The sequence below is a fragment of the Bubalus bubalis genome, chromosome 3 (genome assembly GCF_019923935.1).
Source record: "Bubalus bubalis isolate 160015118507 breed Murrah chromosome 3, NDDB_SH_1, whole genome shotgun sequence".
In the NCBI taxonomy this organism is placed as follows: domain Eukaryota; kingdom Metazoa; phylum Chordata; class Mammalia; order Artiodactyla; family Bovidae; genus Bubalus; species Bubalus bubalis.
Genome location: NC_059159.1, coordinates 139,873,872 through 139,892,907, shown reverse-complemented (window position 1 = coordinate 139,892,907; position 19,036 = coordinate 139,873,872). Strand labels below are relative to the sequence as shown.

The 19,036-nt window shown below is 42.1% G+C and overlaps 1 protein-coding gene across 4 annotated transcripts in view; it reads right to left on the bottom strand.

The window, feature by feature from the left end:
- Positions 1-19,036, bottom strand: part of NTRK2 (neurotrophic receptor tyrosine kinase 2) — a 400,572-nt gene that overhangs the window by 91,865 nt on the left and 289,671 nt on the right. For all 4 annotated transcript variants that reach the window (XM_025281959.3, XM_006080618.4, XM_006080619.4 and 1 more), the window contains one exon: positions 13,044-13,174. In XM_025281959.3, coding sequence (XP_025137744.1) covers positions 13,044-13,174 — 131 coding nt within the window. The remainder of the gene's footprint in view (positions 1-13,043; positions 13,175-19,036) is intronic.

The following is a 19,036-nucleotide window of genomic DNA, read 5'->3' as shown; positions in this document are numbered from 1 at the left end:
AGTCTCTATGCAGTCTGCTTTGAGTTGCTGAGATAATTCATTTCTAAGGCCTTATTCCATCTTTAACCATGAATTGGGGAAGGCAACTGAGATTTTCAGGTCATTATCAAAAAGCATGAACACATTCTGCAGGTAAACATTCTTCTCAAGTTTCAGCTATGTAGTATTGACTCAAGAATGTTATATTGTGTGTATGTGTGTATGTTAGAGAGAGAGAGAAAGAGAGAGATGAAGGGATGTCAGACAGCAGGGTAGAGTGTGAAGGAAGACAGGGTTTTCTTGTGTTGGGGGCATCAAACTGAAAGACTTAACAAACATCTCATATTTCCATTCCCCGGAGCAAAATCCTACAAGAAGAAACTCCACTGTCAGTGCAAAACTATGCTTAAAAACTGTGCTTCAGTACTATTTCTCAATTTAAGAAAGCAGATCTCACTATTCATGGGACAAACGTATTTAACAAATCTGGCTTCATCCTATGTATGTGCCCATCCATTTTTACATGTCAAGTTCTTTTGCTAAATTATGATCCAATTCTATTTTAAGAGATTCAGAAAATATGGCGGTAACGAGATGGGCAAAATCATCTTCTGAATTTGGCACTCGAAGGACAGAATTTTTCTAAGGGTGGAACCACAGCCAGACAGCAATCAGAAGCTGGAAAAATCCTGCTATCAACCCTATTTATAAATTTCATCTCTGTTTTAGCACCGTGGCTGATTGTCATTTTACTCAATTAAGGGTGGCTTGGCTAGTTCCCCAAGTCCCTTGGCAATGGACACAGGATGGCGGCTTCCCTCACTGACAGTCCCTTCCACTTAAGTTCCATTTTGACAGGCGTATTTGCCCCATCATTGAACACTGCTATTTTCTTACTCCCAGCATCTGCTTTGTAGCTTCATTTCATCTTATTCCTGGTGAATTTCCTGACACTCTAAAGACGCCATCCTTTCTGAAGACATTCTCAAGGGAGAAGACTTATCTAGAGCTTCAGTGAGTTACTGCCTGGTGTTCACATTGATCCAGAGTTGGAAGAGTGGATTAAAATGAAATAAACTCAAGTACGGAACTGAAGTGAAGGTAAAATAGGAGAAAAAAACAAAGGAAGATTAACATTTATCTGAAATGCTTCCACAGAATATTAAGGCTAATGGGAAGCTAGTAGGAGACGCCAGAGGACTTATTTGAAACTATTGGTGTGGCTGGATGCTGTGGGACATGACAAATGATTGTGCGTTCAAAGTATATGTGGTTTAGGAGTTGTTTTTCAGTTGCCAAGTTGTGTCCAACTCTTTGCAACCTCATGGACTGTAGCATACCAGGCTTCCTGTACCTCACCATCTCCGGAGTTTGCCCAAGTTTATGTCCATTGAATCAGTGATGCCATCCACCTATCTCATCCTCTGTCACCCTCTTCTCCTTCTGCCTTCAATCTTTCCCAGCAACAGGGTTTTTTTTCCAGTGACACAAGGTAAAATGAAGACTATCCTTTTTAACATGCTGATCTTATATCCTTCTCTTGTACATTTTTTTTAAATTTTATTTTTAAACTTTACAATATTGTATTGGTTTTGCCAAATATCAAAATGAATCCACCACAGGTATACATGTATTCCCCATCCTGAACCCTCCTCTCTCCTCCCTCCCCATACCATCCCTCTGGGTCTTCCCAGTGCACCAGCCCCAAGCATCCAGTATCGTGCATCGAACCTGGACTGGCGACTCGTTTCATACGTGATATTATACATGTTTCAATGCCATTCTCCCAAATCTTCCCACCCTCTCCCTCTCCCACAGAGTCCATAAGACTGTTCTATACATCAGTGTCTCTTTTGCTTTCTTGTATACAGGGTTATTGTTACCATCTTTCTAAATTCCATATATATGTGTTAGTATACTGTATTGGTGTTTTTCTTTCTGGCTTACTTCACTCTGTATAATAGGCTCCAGTTTCATCCACCTCATTAGAACTGATTCAAATGTATTCTTTTTAATGGTTGAGTAATACTCCATTGTGTATATGTACCACAGCTTTCTTATCCATTCATCTGCTGATGGACATCTAAGTTGCTTCCATGTCCTGGCTATTATAAACAGTGCCAAGATGAACATTGGGGTACACGTGTCTCTTTCCCTTCTGGTTTTCTCAGTGTGTATGCCCAGCAGTGGGATTGCTGGATCATAAGGCAGTTCTATTTCCAGTTTTTTAAGGAATCTTCACACTGTTCTCCATAGTGGCTGTACTAGTTTGCATTCCCACCAACAGTGTAAGAGGGTTCCCTTTTCTCCACACCCTCTCCAGCATCTATTGCTTGTAGACTTTTGGATCGCAGCCATTCTGACTGGTGTGAAATGGTACCTCATAGTGGTTTTGATTTGCATTTCTCTGATAATGAGTGATGTTGAGCATCTTTTCATGTGTTTGTTAGCCATCTGTATGTCTTCTTTGGAGAAATGTCTATTTAGTTCTTTGGCCTATTTTTTGATTGGGTCATTTATTTTTCTGGAATTGAGCTGTAGGAGTTGCTTGTATATTTTTGAGATTAGTTGTTTGTCAGTTGCTTCATTTGCTATTATTTTCTCCCATTCTGAAGGCTGCCGAGTTTTTTTTTAACTCATACATTTTAGAGAGCAGAGAAACAGAGTTAAGGTGAAAGATAAAAAAAGAGATTATTATGGCAAAACCTTATTATCCTCTATGCATACCACTGTGCTTAAAGCATAAAAGGCAATGAGTAAACTCTCCTACAAGGCAACAAATATCTGTGAGAATTGTGGCCAACATGCCTAAGTGTTTCTGGGTCAAGATCTGTTTCTCACTGAGACTGTTTACTCTTCTGATATCTTCCAGATCTGCACTGTCCAAAATGGTAGCCAGCAGCTACATGTGGCCAGTGATAATTTGAAATATAGCTGGTCCAAACTCAGATGTGCTGCTGCAAGTGTAAAATACAGATTTCAGATTTTGAAAACTTGGTATGCATAAAATATCTCATTAATATTTTTAGATTAACAGTATGTTGAAAATATTTTAGGTAGATTGAGTTAAGTAAAATACATTAATAAAATTAGTTTCATCTGCATGTTTACACTTTTTAATGTGCAGACTAGGAAATTTTAAAACACAAATGGTTCGTGGTTTGCTTTGTGACTCACATTGTACTTCTACTGGACAGATCCATTCTATAAAATCCACCTTAGTAGGCTATTAATGAGCCAATCTGCTTTGGGGGAAAATAATGCTAAACTGATAATAAGCCACCAGGGGCTTCCCTGGTGGCTCAGAGGGTAAAGCGTCTACCTGCAATGCAGGAGACCTGGGTTCGATCCCCGGGTCAGGAGGATCCCCTGAAGAAGGAAATGGCAACCCACTCCAGTACTCTTGCCTGGAAAATCCCATGGACAGAGAAGCCTGGTAGACTACAGTCCATGGGATCGCAAAGAGCTGGACACGACTGAACAACGACTTCACTTTGACTTCACTTTCAATGCTAAATTGAAATAGCGTTAAGACAGACACCCTCCTCATAAGGTTCCTTACAGGCAATGATTACTCAAGTATTTGGAAAGAGATGGTGAAGGACAGGGAAGCCTGACATGCTGCAATCCACGGGTCACAAAGAGTTGGACACAACTGAGCAACAACAATAGCCACAAGACTATGATTCTTCTAACTTATAGGGTCATCTCTGAAGAAAAGTAGATGAAGCTTCTAATCAATTCTTACAAAAGTGAAATTTTGAGGAGTATATTTTAATAAATTCAGAGACAGAAAGAGCTTGATAGAAATAAAATGTTAGAAACTAAGAAGAGTGTAGTAACTACCCTCCTAACATTCCTAGAAATGTAAAAGCTAATTAGATGACTGAATAAAAACAATAATGCTCACACACACCCCCAGATAGTGCTCACTGTACTAGAAACCAACACTCTGTGTGTATCAGCTCAATGATATGGGACTGGCCTTTGCAAGGATTTTAAATATATACCAAGTGGCAGTCTCAAATATAAGATTCATAGCCAGGGTATTGATTGCTGCTATGTTTATTTTCAAAACCATGCTCTCATGGTTCCAACTCTAACAATTCAAGCATCTAATGGGAATCATGAGGTTAATTTCTAATTCACATACTTTAAGTACTTAGAGAATTTGGGGAATAAGATTGATGGTTTGTGTGTGTATATTATATCAAGTTGCATATTACAAATGCTAATCTTTGAAAGACAGGAAACTAATTCACAGCAACTGTCATATTAGAGAAATATTGACTCAAAAGAATGAATCAGAAGTTGGCCTCCAATATGGACAATTGCAAGATACTTACAGGCTTTAAACACACCAGCATTCAATTGACTGAGATAATTCCACTGGATAGAAAAAAGCTGATGGATCACTGTAGACCCTGATTTGACTCTGAGTTGGGCTGTCATGTCAAAGTCAATTAAAAAGCAGCCCATCTACCACGATGCATATTTTCCAGAGATGCAAAGGAGTAAAATGAATACCCCAGCTATGTTTGGTATCAGATGAGCCCTCAGTAGAGTGGAATGTACTGCTTGGTTTCAGCATTTCTGAAAAGATGTATGTAAATTGGAGAAAAGCCAAGAAAAAAAGGGTTAAGGAGACAAATTAACGAGACAAAAAACAGATCTCCCATCAAAGGTTAAAAGTTGAAGTTACTGGGGACGGGACATTGATGGAGCAACTTAATAACTGGGGCCCAAGTGACTCCAGTACAAGAGGGATTCTGACACGGGAAATGTTGCTGCCCATCTTACAGCACATGTGAGTGTGCACACACACACACATACACGAGCACATATATACACATGCACTCACCAAGAAAGAATGCACTCCCACTACAAGAAGATAGAGATCTATTTAGCAATGTCCAGACAATAAGATGATTAAGTCTTTTAGCAAGCCACTATTAAAAGTTTTACAATTTGTTACCAGAAACTTATAAAGATGGAATTGATAGTATTTTCTGCAACATTATATTCTGTTAAGGAATATAAACTATCTTTTAAGGGCAACACTGACAAATATTCTCTTAACTACATTAATCTTGTCATCAATTTCTATTTGTGGGAAAGGAATTTTACATACTAAAGTAAATTAAGAAGAGGAGAGGGGCACAGGAAGAGGGAGGAATGGGTGAGAGACTTCACAAGTAATCAAGATGTGAGACTAGAAGGATGACTCTTCTTAAAAATTAAAAAGAAGGAAGGAAAGAAGAAAGACAAGAAGGAGGAAAGGAAGGAAGGAAGGAAGAGAAGAAGGGAGAAAGAAAATAGCCATCTGGTTTAGAAATAAACTTGTGTGGATAAAGTACTTGAATTCATGAACTCTTGACACTCTTTCTTATCTAAAGATTGTTTCCCTGTTCCAGAACTGGTGGTTCCTGGAAAGCGGTTCTTTTCAAGCTCTTCCACTTACAAATATTTTAAGACAACTGGCTTTAGTTGCTTCTGGCCTATAAGTGGTCTCATCTGTGTCATGTGACCACACTGGATTCTGGGACTGCAGGCAGGTGCCTGGCAGGAACACTGAGTGGAATAACTGGACGCATGGTATTTCCTTGTTAAGGAATCTGAAGGTGAGTTATAGATACCATGGGAGCAGCAGCTGGCAGAAGGCAGCAGCCTAAGCCAGGGAGCAGAGAGGGGTGATACAGCTGTGCTATGCCAGCAGGGAGGCCTGGAGGAGAGACCTAGTGCCTCCTGCAAGGATAACAAAGGGACTGCCCTAAGGGCCAGTTCACATCCTAGTGAGCTTCTAGATCCCAACTGTTCTACTCACAGTGAGGTCCTGCAAGTCCTATTTAAGTTGGTCATCTTTCAGTTTTTCCTGTCAGATCTCTTTTCTCTGTCTTCTCACTTAGCAGCTTTAACATTCTTACAGGGAACAAACGCCTCCCTACATTTGGTCAACATGTGTGAGGAGAGCTGACCTCATCTTCCATTTGCAGGGATAGGCATGTGACCCAGGCCTGGATAATCAGAACATTCTATTCCCTTGGCTGGAGGGCCTGGCGAAACAACTCAAGATAAACCAATAGGAGTTGGCCCTTCGACTTGTGCATAATTGTTGGGAAAGAGGAGTTCTCTTTTGGTTTGCTAGGATGCTGCTGCTGCTGCTGCTAAGTCACTTCAGTTGTGTCCAACTCTGTGTGACCCCATAAACGGCAGCCCACCAGGCTCCTCCGTCCCTGGGATTCTCCAAGCAAGAACACTAGAGTGGGTTGCGATTTCCTTCTCCAATGCGTGAAAGTGAAAAGTTAAAGTGAAGTCGCTGAGTCGTGTCCAACTCTTAGCGACCCCATGGACTGCAGCCCACCAGGCTCCTCTGTCCATGGGATTTTCCAGGCAAGAGTACTGGAGTGGGGTGCCATTGCCTTCTCCAGGGTTGCTAGGATGGCTGCATGTAAACCCAGAGAAGTTGTTGCTGAATCTTTACCATAGTGTGGGGAGAACCTGCCCAAGAATGCATTCAGCATGGAAGAAAGCAAAGCCAAGAGACGGAGAGAGAGAAAGAGAGAGAGAGAGGGAATTGCTGATGCCAGGAGCTAGCTATGCCTGAAGCTAGAGCACCAACAGCAAGGTTTCCCAGTAGTTTGAGCAAATAAATTCCCTTTCTGCTTAAACCAGCTTGAGTTGGGTTTCCAATGAACATTATACTGCTCTTATTATCAAAGCTGATTGAGATGTTTTGCTTGCACCCCCTCATGAGGCCAAAGCACTCACTCTGGAATTTTCTTTATTTCCACCTATTTCCTTGAATTGCATTTCTACTTGGGAAAACAAGAATATCTCTCTTATTATCATACACAATTGAGCAAAACGACCCACTCCTTTGTATTACCTCATACATCATGTTGAATTTCCTCAATTTGGTTTATAGGGCATGTGTAGGATTCAGTACACTAAAATATGATGCACTGAGCCTTGGGCTGATGTGGAGGTCAGAGTTTTAGTCCTTGGTCTGACATTGAGTGATCTTGTTCAAGCTATGTGACTTTGGAATGATCATTTATCTTCTCTGGGCCCCTCTTCTGCTTCCTCATTGGCAAAAAAAGTATGAGTTAAACTAAAGAATTTCAATAATAGCTCTATATTTCTGCATAGTGATTCAGTTATTTCTAAAATGATTTCTCATTAGATTACATCATATATATATATATATATACACACACACACACACACACACATATACTATACACACATATAAATAGCTGATCAAAAAAAAAAAAAATAGCTGATCAAATCATTTCCTTACTTGGAAGTGCCAACTGCCAACTCTTTACCTTTTCAAAAGGCTCTTTTTCAATAGGCCATCCATCCATCCAACAAGCATTTATTGCCTGCCACTACATACTAGGCAATGTGCTAAAAGGCATGATTCCTACCCTCAAGAATATGCCACTCTACCGGAGAAGATAGACAAATGTTGTTGATTAAATATACTCACAAATACATGTACTGATTAACAGCCTTAACAAATGCTCTCAAGGACAAGTACAGATGCCTTAATAACATGGAACTGGGAGGTCTGACCTAGACCAGGGAGTAGCAAGGGGAAGTTTCCTTGAAGGGGTAACTTGAGATGAGAGCTGATGGGTGAAGGGAGCTGTATGGCTCTTATGTTGGGCTGGGCCCCCCAGGCACGGACATGGCCATGGAGTGTTAGATGCTACGTGAGCTGGCTCGTGGTAACGTACCACAGGGTGTATCAGTCAACTTTGCCAAAGCCCTTGCATCATTTCCTCTGTTGTTGACAAGCAAATATTTAGCAATATGAAAAGAAAAAGCCCTTCATTAGATACTAAAGAAAGTGCCTGCTGAGCTCAGACATCACTATTTCGCACCTTGCCAAGTCTTCTTGTACAGCATCTATGACTCGTTTTAACTCACACCTCAAGGAAGTCACTCAGCTTCTCTGGATTTGTCATCTATAAAACACGAGACGTGGGTTATAGATATGATTCCTAAGGCCTCTCTTGTGTTCAGCACTTTATGTTTCTAGGAATACACCTGAGTTAGTGGAGAGGGGGAAGAGAGACCATGAATCCTACAAAGCCCACTTGTGGCTATATTTAAAAAAATGAAAATTAGTGTGCATTCACAGCACAAGGAAATGTTGTAGGAATTGTAGCTATTGAAAAGCAAATTGGATGGAGCCAAAAATAGTTAATGCATCCACAGCTAATGCAGAGAAACTGCAATGAAGTGTTTCCTTGGCAATTGAGTTACTTAAAGATAAAGGAATTATTTTGATCACAGACTCGTTTCTATGCATCTCATTTTCTCTATGGGTTCTCCAGTTGTCTTTCAGTGGGAAGGCACAAATCCATTTCACTAAGAAACAAAGGTCATCCAAAAATATCAAGAAAAGGGCAATCCAACTGGATCCAAACAAGCAGATACTCTAATGGGAAAGGCTGGCTCAGGCCCTGAACCCTTGAGGGGTCTGCACAAGCCTAGGCTAACTCACATCTTAAACTGACTTCTGCGGATTCCTCAAGCTCTTTAGTCATTTGGAAAAAGCAGCGTCAAAATTTACAGGAACCTGACATCTGTCAGTCTGAATGCAAAACCTTGGATTTCAAATCAGTCAGCTCCTTCTAGAGAAGGAAAGAGGACAATAGCTGCTATTTCTTAGCATGCATAATCAATGCTGCAGGGGTTGCTAGGCAACGGGCAGAAAGACTGTCAAACATCCCTGGGTGCCTCCAATGGAAGAGAAGCAGCCCCGGCAGCCACTCCTCAGAGGTGACAGGCTATGGAGGCCCTGGAGGCCACGTTCAGTTCCTTTTAAAAAAAATTCCCTTATTGTGGTCAGGAAGGCACCAGAGACATTTTCCTCCCAGACTTATCAGATAGTCTTTGAATATACTTACAATGGGCCCACATGCCTAAAAAGGAGCCAGTAAGGCTGGCAAGAGGCAGCTCCATGTGTTATTCTGATCCCATTCATCCCAGAGCCCATGAAAAATCGGACTTGTTTCTTGCGTAGCTGTAGCCTCTGGATCTCAGACAGTTAAAATGGGCCCCTGCCCTGCTGAAGCTTGAAATCATTCTGGCCAAGGTAAGCAAAGCCTCTGATTTCCACAAAAGGCCACATTTGAGGTCAGGGAGATGAGATTTCTTTGGTGTATGACCTTGAAGTTGAAATGACTTTTTAAGCTGTAGGTATTTTGTTCTCACTACTTGAGATAAAGGGACAAATTTTCTTTGTTTTCTTTTTCAGCAGTTTTGATTAAAGAGCAAACACTCATCGTGGGTTGTTAATCTGCAAACAATTATTTGGCAAAGCCAGGAGGTTCATGGGGACTGGGGCCTGGGTCTGGATTGAACATGGGATGAGGGCTGTGATTGGGATTTAAAGAAAGGCTGTAGTCCATGGGGTCGCGAAGAGTCGGACATGACTGAGCGACTTCACTTTCACTCTTCACTTTCATGCATTGGAGAAGGAAATGGCAACCCACTCCAGTGTTCTTGCCTGGAGAATCCCAGGGATAGGGGAGCCTAGTGGGCTGCCGTCTATGGGGGTCGCACAGAGTCGGACACGACTGAAGCGACTTAGCAGCAGCAGCAGCACCAACAGTAGTGATGGGAAGCATGCTGTGGGAAGGACCACTGGCTGAACATTGCTGACACCGGCTAATCCTTTATCTTTACTAGATCAAGCTCTGAAATCCTGTTTAGCATGAGTTTGGAAGGAAAAGTGATGTCTGAGTTAAAGGTGCCCTGGATTTAGCTGTGTAGCGCTGGCTCCTTAAGGACACTGCAAGAAGAGGAGCAAGCACAGAATTAGAAATAACAGGAACGTGAAAGGCAATACCCGCTGAGAAATTCTGAGTCTATTTCTATCAAGCTGAGGGCTTTCCACGTGGCACTAGTGGTAAAGAACCCACCTGCCAATGCAGGAGACATAAGACATGTCGGTTTGATTCCTGGGTTGGGAAGATCCCCTGGAGGAGGGCATGGCAACCCACTCCAGTATTCTTCCCTAGAGAATGCCATGGACAGAGGAGCCTGGCAGGCTACAGTCCATGGGGTCGCAAAGAGTCGGACATGACTGAAGCAACTGAGCACACACTACCGAGCTGAGGCCTCTCAGCTATTCCTACACTATCCTCTAGGTTTCCCTCATCTCCTACGATTTTCTCACATTCAAAGCTTTCACCTTGTGACCTCATGAAATGAACAGATTCCTGGATGGCCTCCAAACATCAGCAGGAAACATGGCCCAGACCTTGGCCCCAGGGTCCTCATTGTCCTTGTCTATGACACATGCGAGATTGGGGTTACATGTTCCCAGAATGTCTTCCAGCTCTATCCTTGTATCGGGTTCTCAATCTCCAAAAATAGAGGCACCTTTTGGTCCCATTTTTCCAAAGTGGGGAAAAAAGATAACAGCAGAAGAAAGTGAAGACTGCAGATATAACACTGCCAAATGTTCTGAACATTTTGTGCTTTAAAAAAAATGACAAACTTTTTGAGTAAATGAAAGAAAAGAGGAAGCCATCTCAGCAGCAGGAATTAAACATCCTCAGGGTCCCTGCAGGATTCTCCTTTCACTCCACTCACCCCGCTTGACCTTGATTCTCTCCCACATCTCCCTTCCCTGCTTCTCTCCTCTGTCTCACTACCCCCTCCACTTGCCTATCTTAGTGAGATGATGTTTATTTCATAGATATTACATTTCTCATCCCTAGAAAGGCCTGTCCTTTATTCACCCCAAAGTAGAGCTTTTTAGGAGCCTTTCCTGAGAGTTTAAGTGTATCTGAGCCACTTGGCTTAGTCACTTTTGATGGCAAGGAAAGCAGATGCATGGTGTTTCATTAGGATGAACTGTAACAGAAACTGTGTTTAGTCTGCAGGTTGGGAAAGTTCAAGAATCATTTTATTTCTCTCCTCGGTTACCCATTACGCATATTTTAAAGTATTTTAAGGCTAAGTACAACAGTAATGGAATATATATCTTTTAAAAACTGAAAAGTTCCTCAGTACCATTTTTCTAGATTCCCTTATATATGTGTCAATATACAATATTTGTTTTTGTCTTTCAGACTTATTTTACTCTGTATAATAGGATGAACTGAGGTTCATCCACCTCAGTTCAATTTGCAGGGCAGGTATAGAGAAGAAGACATAGAAAACAGACTTGTGGACACAATGAGGGAAGGAGAGGGTGAGACAACTTCAGAGAGTAGCGCTGAAACATACACAGTACCATGTGTAAAATGGCATTTATTTCCTCATTATAACCAGGACAACATTCAACTAGTGGTAAGTTGCTGTATAACACAGGCGACTCAGCTCAGTGCACTGTGGCAACCTAGAGGGCTGGGCTGGGGTGGGGTTGGGAGAAAGGTTCAAGAGGGAGGGAACATATATATACTTATGGCTGATTCACGAAGTTGTACAGCAGAAACCAACACAACTCTGTAAAGCAATTATCCTCCAATTAAAAATGAATAAAAGTTAAGGCATTAAAAGACCAGAAAAATAAATAAATAAATAAAACACATCCATCAACTCACAAAGAAACTTGTCCTGGTGATAATGAGGAAATAAATGCCATTTGTATAAATATTTTGTGTTTGGCCAAACGAACAAATAAAAACCAAAACTCAATCATTTTACGTTAGGTCAAGAAGTTACATTTTATTACATTAGCCACGTACTTATTCATTTGGCCCTTAATTCATTTTATATACATATGCCTCTCTTAAGTGTTTTACATAAATTGTACCTTGGTGATTTTTTTAAAACATTTTGACAGTGCATATGTAAAAGATATGCTGAAGTTTTTTGTGCTATTTGTGTTGATCCTTGTGATTTAGAGGGCCCAGTGGAAATTTTAGCCCTTTCAATAATGTTTATCTATTTTTATTTTTTAATATAAATTTATTTATTTTAATTGGAGGCTAATTACTTTACAATTTTATTGAAGATGCTGCTGCTGCTAAGTTGCTTCAGTTGTGTCCGACCCTGTGCGACCCCATAGATAGCAGCCCACCAGGCTCCTCTGTCCCTGGGATTCTCCAGGCAAGAACACTGGAGTGGGTTGCCATTTCCTTCTCCAATGCATGAAAGTGAAAAGTGAAAGTGAAGTCGCTCAGTCGTGTCAGACTCTTCACGACCCCATGGACTGCAGCCACCAGGCTCCTCCGTCCATGGGATTTTCCAGGCAAGAGTACTGGAATGGGTTGCCATTTCCTTCTCCATATTGAAGATGAGGTCTCCTTTAAAAGAATTATTGTAATTTAACATATATGCATTTATTATTTTATTTTTATTTTCCATGCCATGCGGCATGTGTGATCTTAGTTCCCTGACCAGGGATCAAACCTGCATCGTCTGCAGTGGAAGCATGGAGCTTTACAACAAATGGACTGCCAGGGGATTCCTCAGGTCTCCTTTTTAGAGTTTATGGAGAAATGGTTATGACAAAAGACTTTCAGACTTCTGTATTTCAATAAAATCTCGTGTCTCCTAGGGCGGTAAGATCCATCCCCCAGAGATGTTCCCCTTCCAGATGCCATGTCTGGGGCCTTGGAGATATTTGGAAGGGACAAAAAAGGATAATGAAACATCTCAGCAGAAGTGAGGCTGAGAGAGGGAAGTGAAGGCCACAGTGTCCTTTCCAGGTCTTCTGAACATGAGACAAGCGCCAGCTGAACTTGGACACACTCCGGGCAATCTGAGGAGAAAGCGAAGTCTCCAGGTTTGGTGGGTTGGATTGTGTTTGACCCCACTGACTTCTGTCCAGAGTTCAGTTAACACTGACTGGAGAGAGTAGCTCAGAGATACCCACAGCCTGCAGGCTGGAAAGATGTTCCTGAGCAGAACCCATTGTCCCTGTGCCCCAAACATCCTTCCCACTGTCCATCACTTAAAGGAATTTGGACACATCCACCATGGCAGATATACTTTGCTCCTGAAATGGTCACTGCGATGAAATAAAATAAAGCAACACTTCCACATGTGAGTAGTGACCATGGGTAACGAGACATTCTGGAGTGTTCGCTTACCTTCACGGCCACCAAGATCTTGTCCTGCTCAGGACAGAGGTTATAGCATTCAGCAAGGAAAACTTTTCCAAAGGCTCCTTCACCTAGCTCCCTTTTCAAGACAATGTTGTGTCGCTTGATGTGCTGAACAACTGTAAGACAAAGACAGAATGGAAATTGGAATCGAGGCAGCCAGAGCTGAAGGCAAAGGGCAGGAGTCAGCAGGCTGCATCCTGAGCTCACAGACCTAAAGTCTCTCCTCTGCACATAGAAAACTGGAGGATAAACTCAGCATCCATCCTCAAGGTCCACCCAAAGGGCTTCCAGGCAGTTGGTGGTTTAGGCTTGCTCTCCAGAATGGAATCACTGTTTCTGATAGAACCAAAGGAAGCACTTAGCTGTTGGCTGCAAAACATCATTCATGAGCTTTATGGACCAAGAAAGGGGAGAATTGAGAAGGGGATGGATATGAGTGGCAGGTCTCTCACAAGCCAGATGCTTTGCATATATTCATCAGTTATGTCTAGTGGGCAAGGCAGAGAGCTAGCTAGGAAGCGCTAAGCCTTTGTTAAGCCCCTTCAGAATATTGAGGGAGACAGGCTCAGAGGACACGAAGGGAAAATGCAAGATCTGTGCATTGCTGAAGAAGGCTGTTTCCTCACCTCACTTTTTGCTTCCTCACGTGGTGGGCTCCATGGTTGAGTTCTGGTGACTCTTTCCGTTTAGACTAGAAATGTCTAGCCCATTGTGCTAAAAGCTGGTTTCCTTAGCTCCTTTCTAAGAGCGGGTTCTAGCCTTGGCTGTCCAAAGCCAAGAAGAGACAGGATGTACAGAAGCATCAGGGGAAGGGGGACTATTTATTCCTCTCATCCAGAGCTGAGCAAGCCCATGCCACTCATCCATCACCTTCCTGGAGGAGGCAGGAGGCGGTCCCAAGGCGGTTCTTTGGGAGCCCAGTAGTGCACAATGGGAGGCAAGTGAATGATTCTCGGGACAGAGCTGGTGGAGAAGCCCAAAAAGAGACTGCAGAGGATAGAGGACTCCACAGTGTGAGCTTGGGCCTCTTCACCCAGCACATCAAGCGTTGGATCCCTGAGCCCAGGGCTTCCACTGGGTCACTGCCACCAGGCTTTTCTGAACTTCTCATCCCTGAGTGGCAGACTGAAAAAAGAGACTGTGAGTCCCTCTAGAGCTTGGAATGTGCAGTCAAGAATATTCTCTCATTGGACTCTTAGAAGCATTCTTTCCTACATTTTATACATGGGAAAACTGAGTCTGCAGGAATTTCACTGATTCACAGTGTGGGAATGGAGGAATTGGGATGTGAACTCAGGTTTGTCTGAACCCAGAGTCTGTAACTTTTCTTCTGCGCCTTAAAGTTCTTTTTCAGTTGTAAGTCATGCTAAGTGTGATGAGAGAAAGGGAAGTATGTAAATAAGAGAGTAAAAAGTGAAAATAACCTCCCAGCTTCCTTTCTACTTAGTTCAACAGCCAGTTCAAATTATCAAAAGTTCCAAAGAAAATACAAAGCTTATCTCTACAGTTTTAATAATGATAATAACATGAATACCCATGAAGTTACCATTCCATTAAGAAACAGAACATCACTAGAGCTTTTGGAGCACCACTGTGTTCTTTCTGGATTGTACCCATTTCCTACTCACGTCCCAGGGATAATCACCATCCTGAATTTTGTGTTAATCATTTTCCTTGTTGGTTTGCTACCACTGACACCTCCCCAGTGAGAGATTGTTGCTTGTTTTGAAGCTAATAAATGGAGTCATATTACATGTATCCTTCTCTGTCTTACATCTATCTCTCAACATTGTTCTTGAGACTGAATTACACTGTGTGTAGTAGTAGTAGTAATTCTTTTGCTTTTACTTTGTAATATTCTGTGGAAGGACTGTAACACCATTTATTTGTCCATGCTAGGTTGATGGATATGATATATACAGTTTCTTCTTAGATACAACTTGATATAAAATGCAAGTGGTGATTAAGGTTTTGCTTTAATAGGATTTTCCCCCTGATAATTCATGTGGTTTGGAGCTATGGCTGCTTCCTTGGGCCTCTGGGAACTCAGGGTGATAAAAATCAAAAGGTCTTTTATGAGCAACATTATTAATGAATCTAAGAATGTATATTAATTTCTCATGCTCCAGCAGCAATGCCTGAATTTAAGAGGGGAAGATGTGTTCATTAGGAAGAGTGCCCATATAAAGAGATGAATGTAATTCTTGCAGAAAATTAGCTGCCCTATTTAAATCTAATATTTAACTCCATGGTTGTCATATGTTCATTGAGAATTAAATTGCCACTTGATTTACTTTACACTCTAACCAGATCAAGGCTAGTATTTAACTTTTTTTTCTTGCATTTGATTTACACTTTTCTCGCCTCCTTCCTCCCCTCTCTCCTTTCTTTCTCCTTCTTTCCTTCCTTTTCCTTTTTTTCCTTTCCTCCCTCTCTCTCCATCCCTACCCACCCCCCCACCCTCTCTTTCATTCCAAGCAGTAAAAAACGTTGATGGGAAACAATTTTCTAAAGCTATGGATAAAGCCACAACTTCATCATCTTCCAAGCTAAAATTGATGAGACCAGTTTTACACACTGACCTTGAAGGCAGTAGACACATCTTTAAAGAAATGGGCTATTTTGCATTAATTTGCTTTGCTATGTTTGGGATATAGTAGATTACATGAATAGTGGCCTTTTGCCAATGTACTCCATCTAAATAGAAGGAATTCCTCTTTTCTAAGACTGGAAGCCACTGAGGGGCACAGGTAACAAGTTTTTGTTTGTATTTGCATTTCTGCCAGGGTTTCATAGTGCTCTGCACACAGCTGGTGCTATCCAAATATTTGTTGGAAAATGTGCCAAATGATAATAGAAGCAAGAGACAAATACTGTTCAGTTTTATTATTTCAGTTAACTGACAACAATCCTATTGAATGTGCAGGCAATAAAAAAGCTCAATTCTCCAAGATGTCAGGAGTAGGAAGAACAACTAGTCTGAAGCTATCACACACTTGAGCTAAGAATTTCTTTCCATTCTCCTCCAGGAGAGCATTGAAACATATCCCAAACTGCCTCATTGCCTGTTTCCCTCAATCACCAAAGGAAATCCTCGGTACCCTCTCAGACCATCCCTCTTTATCCAGCCTCAAACTGCCAAATTGCTCATAATTGCCCCAAGCAGAGCCAATGCTAACCCCTTCGTCTCCCTCCCAAGTCCTTCCATCAGTTCTTCTGGGCGAAATGCCCATCATCCAGTAGGTCCCTGTACCCTAAATTTCTCCTTAAACTTCTCTTTACCTCCTCAGCTCCAATAAAACCTTGGCTTTGCTGAGGATGGGTTTCTCTGATGGCTCAGCAGTAAAGAATATGCCTGCCAATGCAGGAGATGCAGGTCAGGAAGATTTGATCCCTGAGTCAGGAAGATACCCTAGAGAAGGAAATGACTGCCCACTCAGGCATTCTTGTCTGGGAAATCCCATGGACAGAGGAGACCAGCAGGCTATAGTACCATGGGGTCGCAAAAGAGTGAGATACAGATACAGTCTCTCAGTTGTGCCTGACTCTCTGCAACACTATGGACTGTAGCCCACCAGGCTCCTCTGTCCATGGAATTCTTTAGGCAAGAATACTGGAGTGGGTAACTGTTCCCTTCTCCGGGGGATCTTCCCAACCCAGGGATTGAACCCAGATCTCCTGCACTGCATGTGGATTCTTTACCATCTGAGCCACCAGGGAAGCGCAAAGATTCCATGATAAATAAGCTATTGGGTAAGCATGTTAAAAATTTTTACATTCTTTATTTCTTAGGTCAGTCAGACTTAGCAACTAAAACACCACCACCATAACGTGCCTGAGGACACCCATGACTTCTCCCTCCAGCCCTCTCAAATGAGAGCCATCCTCACCCTTCACTCCCAGGTACATCAAGGCCTTTGTGCATGATGTCTGACCATGACCCCACCCCCGTTTACCCCACCAACTCCTGCTAGAGCCCCAACCAATTGAAAGCATCTGTCTTAGGGAGCCATCAGCCTGTACCACGTTGGGCCCCTCACTATGACATCTTGGCTACGCCACTCACTCACTGAGCTCCTTGCTCACATTTTCCCTCTCTACCTCCTGGTACCAGCATTCTAAGAGCTGTAGGCACAGACGGGTGAAGTATTAATAGTTTGCCCAAGTTGTACAAACACTCAGCTGCCATTTATCTTGTGTCTTTCAGCAATGCAGCTAAGAGGAAAGGCATTGGGGAAGTTTGGTTTGGCTGTTTGCATGGCATTTAGCTGACTTTTTCTTGGGAGTAAGACTTTCTTTTTTAAAATTTTATGTTATTATTATCATTATTTGGTGGGGGGCAAGCTGCACACATGCAGGATCTTAGTTCCCTGGCTGGGGATCGAACTTGAAGTGTGGAGTCCTAATCACTGGACCACCAGGGAAGTCCCAAGACTTTCTTAATGAAAAAAGCAATGCACTGGTTTCTATTCTAGACAATCTCACTGTGGACAGGCACTTTGAATAACACTGTCTTAAAGGGTCCTAGGAACATTTGGGTTCATTTTATACAAAGTATCCTTGGCCAAGTGAGTCTAAGTGAAAGTCTCTCAGTTGTGCCTGACTCTCTGCAACACTATGGACTGTAGCCCACCAGGCTCCTCTGTCCATGGAATTCTTTAGGCAAGAATATTGGATCGTCCCAGTGCACCAGCCCCAAGCATCCAGTATCGTGTATCGAACCTGGACTGGTGCACTGGGACGACCCAGAGGGATGGAATGGGGAGGGAGGAGGGAGGAGGGTTCAGGATGGGGAACACATGTATACCTGTGGCGGATTCATTTTGATATTTGGCAAAACTAATACAATTATGTAAAGTTTAAAAATAAAATAAAATTAAAAAAAAAAAAGAATATTGGAGTAAGTAACTGTTCCCTTCTCCAGGGGATCTTCCCAACCCAGGGATTGAACCCAAATCTCCTACACTGTAGGTGGATTCTTTACCATCTGAGCCACCAGGGAAGCGCAAAGATTCCATGATAAATAAGCTATCGGGTAAGCATGTTAAAAATTTTTACATTCTTTATTTCTTAGGTCAGTCAAAGCTCTGCTTTTAACTTTGGAGACTCCAGTAAAACCACTTCAAACCCAATATGAATAACTAACAAAAATAAATAAATGAAACGCCCAGACTCTACCATAAATAGCTTCTTAGATTCGAAGGGGAAAAATCAAGACAACAGTTGATTTCTTTAAATAATTTTTTTTTATATAAAAAGTACCTTTTTAAAATTCACCTTGGCAAAGATAGGAGTACCCAGAAGAGGTGTGTGTGTGTGGTGTAGAGACCACCAAACTCCTGTGGTCTGCAGACTAATCTATGTATGTTCATATAGTCAAAACAAAGGGTGTGATTAGATTATTGTGCAAATAACTCTACTGTATGGAATCAGGTGGCTCTGATGATAAAGTGTCTGCCTGCAATGCAGGAGACCCGGGTTCATTTCCTGGGTTGGGAAGATCCCCTGGAGAAGGAAACGGCAACCCACTCCAGTACTCTTGCCTGGAAAATTCCATGGACTGGGGAGCCTGGTAGGCTACAGTCCAGGGGGGTCACAAAGAGTCGGACACGACTAAGCGACTTCATTCATGGAATCAGGGGGACAGTGATGACCAGAAGTAATAATTGAGATGAGGGACTAAATATTGTGGCTATCTTTATCATTAATGGAATTTTCCAGGGTGGAAATTCAATGCACTTGGGCATTTGTTTCCCAAGTACCAGAACTGAGTGGATTTCTAGTTTTGTTTTAGCATCACATTACAGCCACTGAAAAATGCATTCTGTCACAAAGAAGTTTCAGTAGTTGGTGGAGATGCTTATAGTTTCGGATGGTTTAAATAAAATTCCTAGTATCAATTTCTCCCAGAAGTAAATATCCTATATATACATGCAGGCTATAGTTCAACCCAGGTCTATATTCATTACTACTAAATC